Consider the following 18,048-nt stretch of genomic DNA (forward strand, 5'->3'; position numbering starts at 1 on the left):
TATCTTAAAAATCGAACCAATAGAAAATTTTTGATAGATTTTTAAATTAAAAAAATTGGAAAAAAAATTTAAGTCGTAAAATGATTTCATTACGTAGAAAAAATGGCTGCATGAGCGCGCGCATGCACTTTGTAAACACTTAAAAAAAAAAAATAATAATAATATTTCTATTATTTATTAACAAACTTTAATAGTTTATTTTGGAAGTATATTCTATAAAGAAATTAAACAACCCACTTTTAAAAAAATTACGAGTTTTGTATATTTTATTCGCAGTTTTTTGTTAAGGGTAACAAAAATTCCCAAAAAATTTTGACACACTTAGTGACAGTTAAAATAAGCATTTACCAATACTTTTAACAATAAATCCCCTCCACCGTACTGTATACCAGTACTCAATGTGTAGCGGACCAGGGTATAATACCCTAGCTCGCCACAAGAAAATAATGAAACGAATGGAATTGAAGGAAACAAAGACTCAATTGATGGATAAGATAAACGTCGTTTATATACTGTTGAAAGAATGAACGTTTTAGTTATAACATGTGTTCATGTCCACGCGGTGTAACCAATGTTCGTTGCGGGACTGGTGTTGTAGCAAGAATAGGAAATGTGTGTTCATTTCAAGTTTGGGTCACTATCGTTTGTTCGCACGTGGGAAGAGAAATGAGTGTTGTAGTAAAAATGAGAATGATAGTCCAGCGTGTAGATAAAGAAGAGGATATGAGAGTTGACATCAGTTAGTAGTCAGCTACGCGAAGGTGTTCTCAGGGAACAGTAGTAGATAGAGAGAGAAAGAGTGTGAATGTGTACATACAGTCTGTTAGCTCGTGCCCCATACATAGTAGTAAGTGGGTGTGAGGTATGCGTGTGCGCGCACCGAAACGACGCCGGCTAGCGCGCCGACCAGCTACCTAGGAGGCTAGTCTCGAAAAGGAAGAAGCCAGTTGTTTCTCTTTGTTTTATACTTGTTTCCGGTGGTGATTTGCACATGTGTACAGTGATGATCATATTTATTGGCACGGTAAAATAAAAGTTAAATTTTGTCTAATAAATTCTAAAAAAGGGATTAAATTAAAGAAAATAACAAAGTATATTATGTATTTTTAACTGGCCTTTCCGATGCAGCAATCGGATTTTAGAAAAAATAAATAACAAAGGAACAACAAACATAATTGCAAAAAACCCTTGTTCAAAATTATTGGCACGATTTATTTAATAATCAATTGTATAGCCTTTGGCCTTGATTACCTTCCTCAGTCGCTTTTCATAGTTTACAACCAAGTTGTTGCACTCTTCAGTAGTAATTTTAGCCCACTCTTCCTGACAATAATCCTCCAATTGAATAAGATTCTTAGGCTTCCTTTGCATTACCCTCAATTTTAATGTTCTCCATAAATTTTCAATTGGATTAAGGTCTGGGCTTTGTGATGGCCACTCCAAAACATTAATATGATTGTCCTCAAGCCATTTCTTAGTCAGTTTAGCCGAATGCTTTGGGTCATTATCTTGCATGAACCACCAACGACGACCAAGTGAGAGCTCTTTAGCAGAGTCTTTCAGGTTTTCATCCAATATTTTAACATAATCTTCCTTTTTTATGCTACCTGTGACCTTAACAAGTCGCCCTGGTCCAGAGGCAGTAAAGGATCCCCAAAACATCAAACTGCCTCCACCGTGCTTCACTGTGGGTATGGTGTTCTTAGGCAGGAAAGCTTCGCCAGATTTTCTGTAAATATAAGACACTTTATTATGGCCAAATAACTCTATTTTCGTTTCGTCAGTCCATAGAACACGTTTCCAGAATGCAACATCTTTATCAATATGAATTTTGCAAAGGCTAGCCTTGATTTCAGGTGCATAGGCTTCAATAAGGGAGTCTTTCTCAGACGACATGCTTTTAAACCAGCTCTCTTCAAAACTCTACCAACTGTATGTCGAGATACATTCACTCCAGAGGTGCTCTGTTCATCAACAATCTCCCCAACAGAGATCCTTGGGTTTTGTTTTACTTGTCGAACAATTTTCCGTTCATCTCTTGGGGAAAGAATCCTTTTTCTCCCTCTACCCTCTAAACTCATAACGTGGCCTTGCGATTTGAACTTGTTTATTATGGCTCTAACAGTGGATTTGGGAAGGTTTAGCTTCTTTGAAATCTTATCATAGCCCTCCCCATTGGTATGGCATGCTACAACAAGCTTCCTGACGTCTTCGCTGTGTTCCTTAGTTTTAACTATGGCGATTGAAAATTATAATTTAGTCACTTATAATAGTTTAAATAAATCGCTATCTAAAAATTATCTGAAAAAAATTATTCACTGAATTAGCGTTAAACAAGCATAATATGGCTATAAAAAAGTTCAGAAAGCACGTAAACCAGAAATTGATTGATATTATACTGATACTAAAAGAAAAACAAAGCCGTGCCAATAATTTTGAACAAGGGTTTTTTGCAATTATGTTTGTTGTTCCTTTGTTATTTATTTTTTCTAAAATCCGATTGCTGCATCGGAAAGGCCAGTTAAAAATACATAATATACTTTGTTATTTTCTTTAATTTAATCCCTTTTTTAGAATTTATTAGACAAAATTTAACTTTTATTTTACCGTGCCAATAAATATGATCATCACTGTATATTTCCTTAGAAAGCGGAAGTGACGTCGTCCATGTGTGCGTTCGTGTGCGCGTTTGTGAGTACATATGTGTGCATTAGTGCGTGTGTATATACATGTGAATGTGAGTGTATGTACGCGAATGTGAATATGTGTACATGTGTGGACGTGGGCGCGTATGTTTGTGTGCGCGTATGTATATGACATAGCTTGAAATGTGAATGTGTGTTTTTGTGTGAGACTTGATAAAGTCTCGTACATATGGCTGACTGGGATAGCTTCACTACTACATACCGTTCATTCTCCTTTAGGATCCTCCGACCACTCCGTCGTATCAGTTAAGATAAAAACAAAATGTAAGAAGCCATCAGACGTACCCCTCCACCGTACTGTATACCGATACTCTATGGCTGACTGGGATAGCTTCCGTACATTCATATCTGATTTACCTCTGCACTCCATGTTTAAAAAGGAAGTGTCCTCTATAGTATCAGATCTGACCGAATGGTTAATTGTAGGCATAGACCAATTCATACCATCTAAAAAATTCCAACAAAAACCTAACAGCCAGCCATGGTTCTCCCCAGAATGTGCTGCTGTTATCGTGCACAGAAATCACTTTTTCCATAACTACCAACGTAATAGATGCACTGAGACTAAAGCTGCTTTCAGGACTGCCAGCAACCAATGTAAAAGAGTAATAAAAAATGCAAGAGAGCTATATGCCCAGTCTGTTCAATCCAACGTAGCTGATCAGCGGCTTGGTTCCCACCAGTTTTGGCAAATAACAAATAGGATCCTGAACAGAAGTGTGCGTTCTATCCCAACCATTATCAATGGACCAGAGGTCATCTCGTCAGCATCAGAAAAGGCCAAACTATTTGCCAAGAACTTTGCAGCTAATTCTACCCTATGCGACAAAGGCCATCAACTCCCCATATTTCTTCCTATAACACAGAACGTGCTAGGTAACATACAAATATCCGTGCATGAGGTCGCCAAGCTAATAATCAAGAACCTTGATTCCAGTAAAGCAACTGGCGCTGATGGCATCCCAATTATAGTGTTAAAAAAGCTTCAACCAGAACTTGCTCCCATACTTACGAAACTGTTTAATCGCTGACTTAAGGAGAAGTTCCCGATGACTGCATAACAAAGGCCCACAGCCCACTCGGGAACGCTGATCATGCAGTGATAATGGTTGAAATCGCCTTAAACTTTAGAGCCAAAACTGAAGAGCCAGTGCTCAAAACAATGAGATATTATAAAAAGGCTGACTGGGAAGCCATCAGGGAACTAATCAGAGATGCCCCATGGAGAAATATTTTTTCTCTCCCTGCTGAACAGTGTTCAAAGGAGACCACTGACTGGTTCAAAACTGCAATTAAAGCGCATGTTCCCATGCGGAAATTTTATAGTAAGCCTCACTCTCCCCAATGGTTTACGTCGACTTGCGCAACTGCCATTGTTCAAAAGCAACATGCATACCGTAGGTTTAACCGACATAAGTCCAGTTCAAACAGACTGAAGTATATAGAAGCTAGAAATAATGTTAAGAAAGAAATAACAACAGCTAAGAGAGAATTTATGGAAACCACTAAAAAGCGCATCGAAGCACAAAAACTAGAAACTCGAGACTTCTGGAAAATCTACAACAGTGTAGTAAATAATGGGCAATCAACAATTCCCCCACTAACCAACAATCACGAGGTTGTCTCCTCAGCAACCGATAAGGCTAACATGCTTGCCAGTCGGTTTACCTCAAACTCCACACTGGACCCTTCCAACCACCCCCTACCTGACTTTCCTATGCGGACAGACGCCACGCTAGACGATCTGAAAACCCCCCCTGCTCAGGTGCATGCTATCATAAAAAACCTTGACACTTCAAAAGCATGTGGACCCGATCTCATCCCAGCTGTGCTATTAAAAAAGTGCTCAGCCGAAATAGCTCCAGTTCTCTCCAAACTCTATAACAAATGCCTTAATGAAGCTTGCTTTCCAGGCTGCTGGAAAACTGCTTCTGTTGTACCAGTATTCAAGAATTCTGGCGAAAGGACTGACCCATAAAATTATCGCCCCATTAGCCTCCTCCCACTTTTTGCCAAAATATTTGAGACCTTAATTAACCATGCTCTAGTCCATCACCTTACAGATGCTAAACTTCTGACTGACAAACAATATGGATTTAGACAAGCCCGTTCCACAGCAGACATCCTAACTGTGATCTCTGAACGTATATACCATTCACTGGACAAAGCGGAGGAGGGCAGAGCAGTAGCTCTAGATATATCTAAGGCTTTTGACAGGGTATGGCATAAGGGTCTCCTCAGGAAAATTAGATCATACGGTATCACTGGAAGAATACTTAACATAATTAAATCATTCTTAGATAAGAGAAAAATCCAGGTTGTCCTCGATGGTCGTACATCTAAACAATATGATATAAATGCGGGGGTGCCCCAGGGTTCTATCCTTGGACCTCTATTGTTCCTGATATTCATAAATGACCTCCCTGACAAAATTGCCTCTGAGATGGGTATATATGCTAATGACACTACACTCTATGGCAGGCACGACAGGAAGACGAATGAATACATTTCTAAAGAAATGGCAGAAACACTAGAGGAAGACCTCCAATCTGTGGTGGAATGGGGACAAAAGTGGTTGGTCGCGTTCAATGCTGCCAAGACTAAACTAGTTTCATTCAATAATTACGAGAAACCCTCTCTACCACCTATAGCAATGGCCAACGACTCTTTATCTGAGAGTACATCTTTCAAACTCCTTGGCCTAACGTTCACAGGAAACATGAGTTGGAACAATTACATTGAAGGCATTGCCAGGGCCGCTGCAAGAAAGGTGGGCTCTCTCTACCGTGCTAGAAAACTACTAACACCCGAAAGTATCCTGTACCTCTATAAGGCCACCATTCGCCCATGTATGGAGTATTGCTGTTACATCTGGGCTGGTGCATCTGCTACTAGTCTCTCGCTTCTTGACAAGGTTCAAAAGAGAGTCGCAAACCTGATAGGCCCTGAACTGGCATTTAAGCTTCAGCCTTTGTCCCATCGACGAAATGTTGCATCCCTCTGCCTTTTCTACAAGTATTTTAGTGGTGAATGCTCTGACGAACTGCAATCACTTGTGCCCCCATGACGTGAGCACCCTCGACAAACCCGACAGGCTGCTAAATCCCACCCCCACACTGTAGAGATCCCTAGATGTAAAAGATCTTTTTACTCCAATAGTTTCTTCCCCAGAACCGCTAGACTCTGGAATTCCATTCCAGGTCCCTGCTTCCCCAACAGTACTGACGTGCAGAAGTTCAAGTGTAACGTGAACCAACATCTTGCTGCCCAAATTCCTACATAGTACCCCAGTAGTTGTTGCCCCTGATAGTAGCCCCCTACACCAAAGTGGCAATTTGCCCTGTTTGGGGTGAAAATGTAATAAAAAAAAAAAAAAAAGAAAAAAAAGTGCTTTCCGACTCCCTGGAAAACCTCATCAGTTTGCCCTGTATTTAAGAATTCAGGTGATAAGTCATCTCCCTCTCAGTACAGACCAATAAGTCTCTTGTGTGTTATGAGTAAGTTGCTGGAATCCATATTAAATAGAGAAATAGTCAACCACCTCAACAGAAACAACCTTCTTAGTGACACACAATATGGTTTCCGTTCTGCAAGATCTACCGCAGATGTGCTAACGGTTATATCTCACAGGATTAGTGAATCTCTTGACAAAGGTTTCCTTTCTAGGGCAATTGCTCTTGACATATCTAAGGCCTTCGACAAGGTATGGCATAAGGGCCTACTTCACAAGATTTCCAGCTACAGTATAACTGGAAATGTTTTCTCAATCATTAAATCATTTCTCTCCGATAGGCGCATAAGAGTAGTGGTCGATGGACAAAAATCAGAGGCCTGCAGTATTAATGCTGGAGTCCCTTAAGGGTCAATCCTGGGCACAACTCTCTTCCTGATCTACATCAATGACCTCCCTAAACACATACTTAAATCATTCGTTGACATCTATGCTGATGACACGACCATCTACGACAACACATCAAAGGCTGTAAATGACAAAGTTCTCTCTGATTCTCTCTCCTCTGATCTCGAGCACGTGGTTCAGTGGGGGAAGACGTGGCTGCTTACCTTTAATGCATACAAAACCAAACTCCTATCCTTACATCATCAACGCTCTGATCCCAATCTGGCATCAATTAGGACTGATGGCTCTTGTCTGGGAGAGGCCCCTGTCGTGATAATACATACTTTGGAAGCATTGATAAACAGACTCGAAGGTGGTGTAAAATGCGTTCTTTATTGTCTAGTAGTAAACGTTGCACTGAGAAACAATGGCGGACGAGATTCATACGTCACGGGCCAAGGGGCATAACTCTAGGCGACTAATAGTCTCTTAGCCTATATTATGACATCCCTTCCCTTCCATATATATGTATATAGTCCAAGGGCGATATTTAGCCTTTATCTGATTAAGGGATAACATAGTCTCTAATATATTATTTAGCTTGTCTCCATTGTTCTAGGGTAATGGTATTGTCTCTTTTTTTTAGGATAGTGTAACCTATAAGTTCAGTTTCTGAGGAGCATTCACTCGTCTCTGAGATCTTCTTAATTCGGGGGTGAGTTTCTCAGTTCGGGTGTGAGGCGTGCCGCTGGAGTGTTGTTCGGTGGTCGGCTGTTCGATTTGTTTAGGGGGGGACCTTCCTTCTGGGTGGGATCCGGTGGAGAGTCGCTGGGGCGAGGTTGGTCGGATCTATTTGTGGTTGTTGATCTCCTCCCAGCTGGTCTGAGGAACTGCCTGTTCCTTCTATAGGTGTTACCGTTCTCAGATTCAACTATGTAGGATCTGGGTGTCACGCTGGAGCGCTGAATTTTTCCAGGCTCCCATATCTTTGCTTTTTCCTGCTGGACATAGACGATCTTGGCCCGTGACGTATGAATCTCGTCCGCCATTGTTTCCTGTCATAGCAGACCTTAGACTGATCTTTCTGTTTCTGTATGGCTGTCCTAGTCTGCTCATCGCCAAGTTGTTGCTTGGATACTAGGGGTGTCCGTATTTTTCGTCCGTTGAGTAACTCTGCCGGGGACTTAATGTCTGATGACAGTGGCGTGGCTCTGTAAGCCATCATTGCTAGGTAGCTGTCTTGACCAGTTTCCCCTGCCTTCGTCAAAATTTTCTTGCATGTTCCCACCATTCTTTCGGCGAATCCGTTAGACTTGGGGTAATGTGGGGACGATGTCCTGTGTTGGAAGCTGTACGTCCTGGCGAAATCCTTGAAATCTTTACTTGTAAATTGTGGACCATTGTCCGAGTACAAGATTTCCGGCACTCCTTGTTCCTCAAATATCGTCTTAATACTTCTAATAACGGATATTGATGAGGCGGACGGAAGGCGTCGTACGAAGGGGTTTCGGCTGTACTGATCTGCCACAAGCAGATATTCTTTCCCTGCCAATGTGAACAAGTCTGTGCTGACGTACTGCCAGGGGTACGTAGGGGTTTCGTGCTGGAGTATTGATTCGGGCGGGATACTGGCTTGGTATTTCTGGCATGTGTGGCACTCTCGGACTATATCTTCTATGTCCTTATTTAACCCTATCCAGTACACCACTGAACGTGCTCGTAACCTCGTTCTCTCTACTCCTTGGTGTGAAGCATGCAGCTCTTCCAGTATGCCTCTTTGCAACGAGGCTGGGATAATGATTCTCTGGCTCTTGAGTAGAATTCCATCCTGGACCCCAATCTCATCTCTGAAATTCCAGAATGGCAGGAGAATTCCTGGGCAGTCAGCCCGGTTGGAAGGCCAGCCGGTCAATACCATGCTTACAAGTTGCTTTAGGAGTGGATCCTGGGATGTTTCCACTCTTATATCTTCAACTCTCGTCGGCGCAAAGTTGAGGTATGAGATCATGCTATGGACGTTGAGATCGATCCCTTCGATGTGCCCACTGGGTCTGGGTGCTACTTGTGACAAGCAGTCTGCAATTGGAACTGTTTTTCCTGGGGTATATTTTACAGTAAAATCATATCCCTCGACCTTCAATAACATTCTAGCCAGTCTTGGGGGTGCTTGTGCTAGATTTTTCAATGCTATCGACTCCAATGGCTTGTGATCCGTATGAATTGTCGTTTTGTGGCCCCAAACGTAACTGTGAAATTTCTCCAGGCCAAAGACGATAGCCAACATCTCCCTCTCTATGTTTGAGTAGCGTGTTTCTGGTCCGGAAAGTGCTTTGCTCGCGAATGCTACTGGTCTGTCGTTTTGTAGCAGAGCCGCGCCTATACCCATTGAAGATGCGTCTACCTGTAGCACTATTGGTTCTTTAGGGTCGAAGTATCGGAGTGTCGTATGATTTCCGATCTCTTTTTTGATTTCTTCGAATGCCTGTTGCTCCTGTGAAGACCATGTGAAGTCATTCTTCTTCGATGTTAACTCACGTAGGGGTTTTGTCAGTGTCGTGAGTCGTGGAGAGAATTTGTTCAAGTAGTTCACCAGGCCTAGGAAGCTGGTGAGCTGCTTTGCATCCTCGGGGGGTTGCATCTGTGTGATCGCCTCTATTTTCCGGGGATCTGGCTTGACACCGTCTCTTGAGATTATGTGGCCGTAGAAAGGGATTTCGGAGGTTTTCACCACAAATTTCTCTGAATTAAACCTGCAGTTTCTTTCCCTTGCTCTAAACATTAGCTGCCTCAGTGCCTTGTCATGGTCACTGCCGTCTTCCTCGAATCCGTACACTACTATGTCGTCGCATATGGATAGGACATTTTCGAGGTCTCCGAAGTTTTCCTGCATGGCTCTTTGGAACTCATCTTGGGCAGATTTGACTCCCATGGGGTACCTGTTGTACATGTATCTGCCATGTGGGGTAATGAATGTTGTGAGACGTCTCGACTTTTCGTCCAGTTTCAAATGCCAGTAGCCGGACTTGATATCGACTTTTGTGAACCATCTAGCGTTGTCTAGTTCCGCAGTGATGTCTTCGAATGTCGGAGTCGCATAGTGTGGTCTGTGCACTGCTTTATTTAAGTCTCGGGGGTCGAGGCATAGCCTGACCGATCCGTTCCTTTTAGTGGTACAGACGAATGAGTTTACCCAGGGCGTCGGGTCCTTTACAGGGGAAATTATTCCCTGGGCCTCTAAGGAGTCCAACTCCAATTTCAACTTTCCTTTTAGGGATATTGGGACTCGACGTGGTGGGTGGACAACTGGTGGTACTTCGGGGTTTAAATGGATGGTGTGTTCACCTGGCAGACAACCAATGGAGTCGAATACGTCTGGAAATTCCTCAATGATTTTCCTCCTTTCTCCAAGGTTTCCCATCGTACATGGTTCCTGCACGGGGACCGGTTTCATGTCGTGCGGGGGAGTAGGCCGGGATGCTTTGTCCGTCACATGAGTTGTGTCCGTTTTTATAGCCAAGTTAAGGGTGACTAGCCCTAATTCTCTTGATGTTTGGAGTCCTATTAGTATAGGGTCTCTTGATTTCACCACGTGAAAGGTCGCTTTAACGAACTTGTCGCGGGATCTGACCCCTAAACGACAGGTCCCTTCTTGGTCTATCGTTGAGCCTCCAAACGCAATTAGCCTTATAGCTGATTTTTCCAGTGGTACTCCTTTCAGTTCCTTAAATACCTGTTTAGGTAACAGGTTGCTCATTGCACCTGTGTCGATTTTCGCGTCAACCTCTATTTGGGCTTTGCTGTTGCCTATCTTCAGTTTTGTGAAAGCTTCTGTGGTCGCTAACGGTAATTCCTTTACTGTGTGAAAGTACAGCTCCTCTGTGGAACTGTCGTCGTTGCTACCCATATGTGCTGCTGCCATGTGGATTTTATTCTTATTATATTTCCTCTGTGGCTGGAATGACTGTCTGCGTGTGTGCCCCTCGTCTCCCATTTTAGAGTGGCAAACTTTAGCAAAGTGTCCCTTTTTATTGCATTTTAGGCAGTATTTGCCTTTAGCTGGGCATTTATATTGATGGTGTTTTGTGCCACAATTACCACATGTGGTAGGTCCACTGGGCTGTCTGGCTCTAACTGCGAGTGTAGAGCTGTCTTCTACTGCTGTTGTACGTAATGCTTCCATTTGTTTACACGTGGCTTCTTCTGTCTCGACGATTCCGAGTGCTTTCTCGATCGTGAGATCACTTCCTTCTCTTATTAGGGACTTTTGTGCAGACTGTAAATAAATACCGAATATGAATAGGTCCAACACAATGGTCTCTTCCACCGTCCGACCGTATTCACACTGTTTGGCTGTCTGACGCAGCCGACTTAGAAATGCGTGTGCCGATTCATCCGCGTTTTGTTTACATTTTAGTAGGTTGTGTCTAGCTACACGAAAGTTCGATCGCGGATTCGCATATTCCTTAAAAAATTGGATATATTTATCCAATGTCCTTTCTTCTCCCTGTCGAAAGGGAAAAGTGTCACTTATTTCCTGGCCCTCGATACCAGACCATATTAGCAAGTAATTTAACTTTGTGTCTGAATCTACGTCTTTCATTGGGCCGTCGAAATATAAATGAACTTGCCTGATAAATCGGTCCATTGATTTGGCCAAATTTGAAGTGTTCCAATCGATTGTTGGAGGTGGTAGTTGCGAATATGTATTCATCGTCGATTGCGAGAAAAATACCGACACCACGTGTGTTTTGTATTAATTTTTTTTAGATCCCGAAAATGTTCGTTTTTTTTTTTTTTTTTTTTTTTTTTTAGGGTAATATTGTTACTATTCCTTTGATTCTTTAGAGGATCCCACTTCAGACACCATGTCGTGATAATACATACTTTGGAAGCATTGATAAACAGACTCGAAGGTGGTGTAAAATGCGTTCTTTATTGTCTAGTAGTAAACGTTGCACTGAGAAACAATGGCGGACGAGATTCATACGTCACGGGCCAAGGGGCATAACTCTAGGCGACTAATAGTCTCTTAGCCTATATTATGACAGCCCCGTGTTTTGACAAGCTTCTGGGCTTGACCTTTACTTCTGATCTAAAATGGAACACGTACATCAAGTCTGTTGCCAAGGTCGCTGGAAAGATGGTGGGATCCTTCTACCGCTCCAGAAGATATCTCACTACTGATGCAATTCTCTATCTATATAAAAGCCAAGTACGTCCAAGGATGGAATACTGCTGCCATATCTGGGCAGGAGCTGCTAAAAACAGCCTATCCTGCCTTTATAGAGTACAAAATAGACTTTGTGGCTTAGTGGGGGATGCCCTTTTCTCTACCCTGCAACCTCTTTCCCACAGAAGAGACGTTGCGAGCCTATCCTTGTTTTATCGTTATTTCCATGGCAGGTGCTCGTCTGAACTCCAATCTCTGGTCCCCCCTCATCAATCTTTCACGAAAAACACCCGTCTAACTGAATCCACTGTGAAAAATTTCTCCCACTCTTTATCTGTGTCTAAATCAATACGCGGATTCCATGAACAAAGCTTCTTTCTTAGAACTGCACGCCTGTGGAACTCTGTTCCATCTGCCTGCTTCCCACCTGACAACAACTTGGATGTCTTCAAGTCCAATGTTAACAAATTCCTAATGAACTGCCCCCTTAAGTAAACACTTCATCAAATCTTCACACTAGCGTTCTGTACTTGCAATAACCCTTATCCCTGAGTGGCTTCCGGGCCTTGATAAGTGGTGACCACCGTGTAAAAAATAAAAAAATAAAAATAATAATTTACTACTCAATGAATTTTCGTAATTTTTGGATACATTACTATTTTCGACATGACAAGTTGTTTCTGCTTAAAAAGAAAAAAAAAATGATCCGTCAACTCTATCTTATAGCATCATTTTTATGACTGCGAGATTTACCGTTATCGGAACCATCCCAGGCAAAGCGATACCTCCCACCCCTCGGGCGACAGGTAAAAATGCCTCGCCTCCTCCTCACTATTTACGTGCCTCCTTACAAAGTCATAGTTAGGCTAAAGTTTGCTTCTTAATGTGAATAAAATCCAGCTTCCCACAAAAATGCGCACTCTGGATTTGGGACAAAAATTAAAATAGCCTCTGTCTAGAATTATTTCTCCTTCCGTCCTTCCTTCACCGAAAGAGAATGTCACTTCAGTTTATGGTAAAAACATTCTGATCGTTTCCTAACTCTCCACCCCTCCCGTTACTTTTTACCAATGTTTAAAAATAAATCTATTTATTTATTTCTTATTTTTATGACGATCAATTATTATTACTGTTCTTTTCCTTTATTTCTTATTTGTAATGATATTGAACGTATTTTTTTTTAAATGTTTGAGAGAGTAAATCATAAGCGGCCCTCTGACCTTGTGCTTGTATTTGTCAAGGTCGCTTGTTGGTTGTCCTTCACCTTCGGAATCGCTTATTTATTTTAGTCAAACTTACGCTGTAGACGCTTTCTCTCGCACGATTGTACTCGTCTTGTTTTTTGGCAAAAATGTCTTTAAAATCGACAAAGATCGATACAAAGCCTTTCGAGGGTCAAAAGCCTGGAACCAGCGGTCTCCGCAAGCCGGTGAAAACTTATATGCAAAAACATTACACAGAGAATTTCATCCAAAGTACTTTGTCAGCGGCACTTGGCGATCAACTAAAAAATGCCACGCTTCATGTTGGAGGAGATGGACGATATTATGTCAAAGAAGCCGCTCAAATTATTATTCAAATGTGTGCAGCTAATGGAGTAAGTAGTTAAGCCATTAAATTCAAACCTCCTCCCCTTTTTATGTAGAATACGAACCGTGCTGAAATGATAATTAATTAGAAACCCATTCTTAATATGTGGAGGGGGAGGGGCGTTCTGTATCTATTCTGTACTTTCACCTAACAATTTTTAATGAACGAAAATTGAATTAATTTGCAAATCTTCTCTTTAAAAAAAAAAAAAAGCACGGTCCATATTCTGGATTAGAGTTTTTATTATTATTGCGAGTTATATGGAAGCTCCTTTCGCGTCTACGTGACTGACAAGTTGACTATTTACTCGAAATGTGAAAATGCAATAGCGTCAACAAGTAAAATGTAATTTCAACAAAATCTATTTAGAAAAATGTAATAACAAAATTGAATAGAATGCATTTTGATATCTTCGAATTGGCCATTTATTTGCATATCTGGTAAATATTCCTTAGCTAAATACACCCCCCTTACAAAATTATTTGGCGCACGTATGGAAGCAGTACCCCCTTCTGAATTTTATTTTTTGTCTTTTTTTTTTTTTTTTTCTTCATTCAACTACCAGATTATCAAAAAAACTTATCTTTTTTTTTTTCTTTAAGTCAATATTTAAATATTTATTAGGTGGTGGTGTGGTGGTGCTGGTGCTGGTGCTGGTGCTGGTGCTCAGTTTCTAATGCAACTTTCTAGTAAATCGATGACCAAGTTGACCCACTCGACGTTTTTTTAGGCCAAATTTTGCGAATTTAACCCTTTTTAAGCAGTTTGGCTTTTTTAAATTTTGCTTTCTCCGATTATTTTATATACATATTTATGGTTATCTTCACGTTTCATCACCTAACAAAGGTTTTGCCCGGACAAATTTCTTTATTTTTTTTTTTTAATTTTTAAATACGCATTCAAGTTGTCATCCGACATTTACAATCTAAGGGCAATGATGAATGTGTGCGGGAACACCAACTAAAAACTTTAAAAAGTTGATTTTTAGGGATAATCGGGTTTGTATTCTGTCGTTTTATTGGTTGCCATGTTTGTTTTTGCGCACCCAAAACAAACATGGCGACCAGTGAAAATACGACAGAATACAGACCCGAATACCCCTAAAAATCAACTTTTTAAAGGTAAGTCTTTTTGGTCAACGTCTAAAATCTTTCCAACTTAAAAAAAACAAACTTTACAGTGAGAACTCTTGCAGGTGTGCACTCACACACGCACGTGCGCAAATAAACGAACGTTTATTCATTTCAATTTCCCCGCACATTTTGCACAAAAATAAGTTCTTCCAGCAACGACACAATTTCAAATATGCCCACACACTTTTCTCACAACAACAAAAGTAAAATGAACATATTTCTGGCGGACGTAGTTGGCGACAGTATCACGTGACACAAGCGACCAATGAGAAAATTCAGAAGATTGTCTTTTTAACGCTTTTCCAAAAACCAAAATATCAGCAGTAGCAATCTTGGAGTCGGCCCAAAATGTGTAAAAACGCATCAGTCTTCTAGAATTAAATTCAATTAATTCAGTTCATTTCGTTCATTCAGTCTCCTTCCTTTCTTCTCACTTCGACGACACACAAGAACATGCCTCTCGTCTTCATAACATCGTCGCTGCCAAAACCGTCAACACCATGATTACACACGTCACGCAGACATTCAAAAATCACTTATGCACACACGCATCCATTCCGCACATTTTCTAATTAATAACACCGAATTACTTCCTTCAAGTAAGGCGAACTTCACCAGATAAAACACAAACTTTAAAATGATCTCAAAGTGGCACAGATAATTAGTTTTCATGATCTGAAGAAATTTTTCAAAGTGGGGATCATTTTCTTATGTTAATTTAATGTAAAATATGCATCTATCTTCTGGCCACCTAGTGAGCAGCATTTTTTTTTTCTGTTTTCATCTTTTAATAAAGATACGAGGACTTTAAAGAAAAAATAAAAATATGTATATAAATATGTGTAATTCCTTATCAATGGTGGCCATTTCTGTATGTGCAAGCGCGCGCATATTTTTGACGCATGCGCAGCAAATATAAATGCGATATTAGTTTTCAGCATATCCGAAAACCAAGAAAAGTCATGTTAAAAGTGATTAATGTTGAAAGTAAGTAAAAATTTACCAAAACAGCTTTCAGGCAGTTCAAAAAAATAAACAACAGTGCAGGACCTAATAGGTTGACAACTCTCTTTGAACACTGTCTAATAGTAAGAGACTAGTAGCAAAAGTATTCCATACATGGGCGACTGATGGCCTTGTAGAGATACACGATACTCTCAGACGTAAGTAATTTTCTAGCACGGTAATTAGAAAAAAAAAAAAGTAAATTTGGAATTTAGAGTGAGGGTTCGGTTTTGTGTGTGTGTGTGCATATATATATAATATATATATATATATATATATATATATATTTAATGTAGAAATATTCTCTCCTTCATTTTCAGGCCATTTTAACTTTTTAGGGCAGTTAACCAAATTCTTTTCACCACAGAATAATACCGATTGGTAATGTTGTATAACACATAGTTTATTTTTAAAAAATGACTCTAAAAATACTCACTGAATTCGTTTCCCATGGGGGTGGGGGGTGGGGGGGCTTAACTATCCTGAAACACTAGAATGACCTTTTAATGACGGTAATTTTGCATTAATTTATCGAAACTGACTCCCTCTTCCAGATTCTGACATTTTTTATCTTAACATTTTCAGGATATTCACATGTAATCGCCTGAAAAAGGGGGTGGGGGATTATGGAGTAGCGGAAGATGTTAACCTAGATTGTTTTGGTGAAGATGAGATGACAAGATTTTTTTTTTTTAATACAATAGCGCAGAAACTGTTAAGGATTCTGATTGAATATTATGTATTTTGGAAAACACTTTACATTTGTACATTGGCTGGATACCTGGATAATTTTGGGGGTTTAACTTATTTTAAAACTTTTTACTTCAAAACAAAGTCATGAAGTCTTTTAGAATTAAAAAAGATCATTACATCTATCTTGATAATTGCTCAAAAATGGAAAATTAAACAATGCTGGTAAAACATTACATTTTGTCACAATTGGTGATATTGTAACTGCAATCTGGTGCTACCAGATCGGGCTGTCTGAAGATATTGGCTTTCTGAGACGAAATGCACCTAACATTGATGCTTTTTGTTTTTCTACTTCTTTTTGCAAAACTTATGTTCTGCAAAACCAAAAACAGAAACAACAACTCACCGTTTCCTTCTTCCCATCTCCCCTTTCTCTTTCTATCTCCCCGACTTCCTGACTGGTTTTCTAACTTAAAATGTACCAAACATTAATACTGTAACCGTTCCCCTCTCCCATTGCAAAACTCATTCATGTTCTGCAGGGCAGGAACAAAAACAATAAAATCCACCATAAAACAATCAAACTAAACACTACAAACTAGCGCTTGAAGATACAAAGAGCTTGAAGAATAAAAACCTTCTGCAAAATAACTGGATACAACATGAATACTATTTTCAAAATAACTGGATTTGGCATTAAATAACCCGAAAAGCCTCTGTACACTAATTAACCCTTATCCTCAAGGGGCTTTCAGGCCTTGATAAATAGTGACTCCTTAAAAAAAAATTGATTTGTGCTTATTCCATAAATCAAGCAATGGCGATCCATAAGTAGAATATATTTAAATCTACCATTTTATGATTTCCACATTGGATTGATACTCATCACCATGCTTTATGACATCACACTGCTTTTGAGAAAAACTGTCATTTTCTTTAAATGAAAAAAATTGCAGCGTTTTTCTTCATTTGAAAAAAAAATCTAATTTACAAGTCTTTTCCATAGATTCGATATAATAAAGGCGTTAATGAACTTCACTCGTTCATCAGTTTGTTTCTTTTTTTTTTTTTTTTTTTTTTTTACACGGTGGTCACCACTTATCAAGGCCCGGAAGCCACTCAGGGATAAGGGTTATTGCAAGTACATTACGTTAGTGTGGAGATTTGATGAAGTGTTTACTTAAGGGGGCGGTTCATTAGGAATTTGTTAACGTTGGACTTGAAGACATCCAAGTTGTAGTCAGGTGGGAAGCAGGCAGAAGGAACAGAGTTCCCCAAGCGTGCAGTTCTAAGAAAGAAGCTTTGTTCATGGAATCCACGTTTTGATTTAGGCACAGATAAAGAGTGGGGGAAATTTTTCACAGTGGATTCAGCTAGACGGGTGTTGAGGAAACAAATGTAATCTGAGTTTATTTGGGTATCCATTCTAGCAGTACTTGAGGAAGTAGGTGTCAGAATCAATTTGAAGCTATACGGATGTCAAGGACTGCAATAAACAGACGGAATTTGCACTCCACCTGCAATCGTTCAAATTTCAGAGAATCAACAACTCCGTCAATTTCATAATTAAGAATAATCTAAGTTATATAATTGTTAAAGTTTTTAATAATAAAAAAATTGATAAAATTGATGCAGTAGTAGATAAAAAAAATAAAACCAAAATCTCTCTAGACCAAGAATTATGAGACGAGTTTGGTACAGTTCAGTCTGCTGCACCTACACATAAGTAGTTATGGAGTGTAATAGTTAAATGAAACCAATGATCTAATGAGATCATAAAAAATGATTACGGCAAGTTTATTAAAAGAACATGCAAATTAATTAACCTTTATGAAATTGCTCGTGTAGTCATAAATGAGTTTATCAAATTCGTTTTAATAATTTTTAAATTGAAAAAGTAGGTTTTAAATATCG

The 18,048-nt window shown here is 39.9% G+C and overlaps 1 protein-coding gene across 1 annotated transcript in view; it reads left to right on the forward strand.

The window, feature by feature from the left end:
• The first annotated feature begins 12,941 nt into the window (after positions 1-12,941).
• LOC145295877 (phosphoglucomutase-1-like) overlaps positions 12,942-18,048 on the forward strand; it is a 65,861-nt gene continuing 60,754 nt past the window's right edge. The window contains exon 1 of the mRNA XM_080141621.1: positions 12,942-13,310. Coding sequence (XP_079997747.1) covers positions 13,065-13,310 — 246 coding nt within the window. The 5' untranslated portion in view covers positions 12,942-13,064. The remainder of the gene's footprint in view (positions 13,311-18,048) is intronic.

The sequence above is a fragment of the Euprymna scolopes genome, chromosome 16 (genome assembly GCF_053919585.1).
Source record: "Euprymna scolopes isolate OS-2025 chromosome 16, ASM5391958v1, whole genome shotgun sequence".
NCBI classification, from domain to species: Eukaryota; Metazoa; Mollusca; class Cephalopoda; order Sepiida; family Sepiolidae; genus Euprymna; species Euprymna scolopes.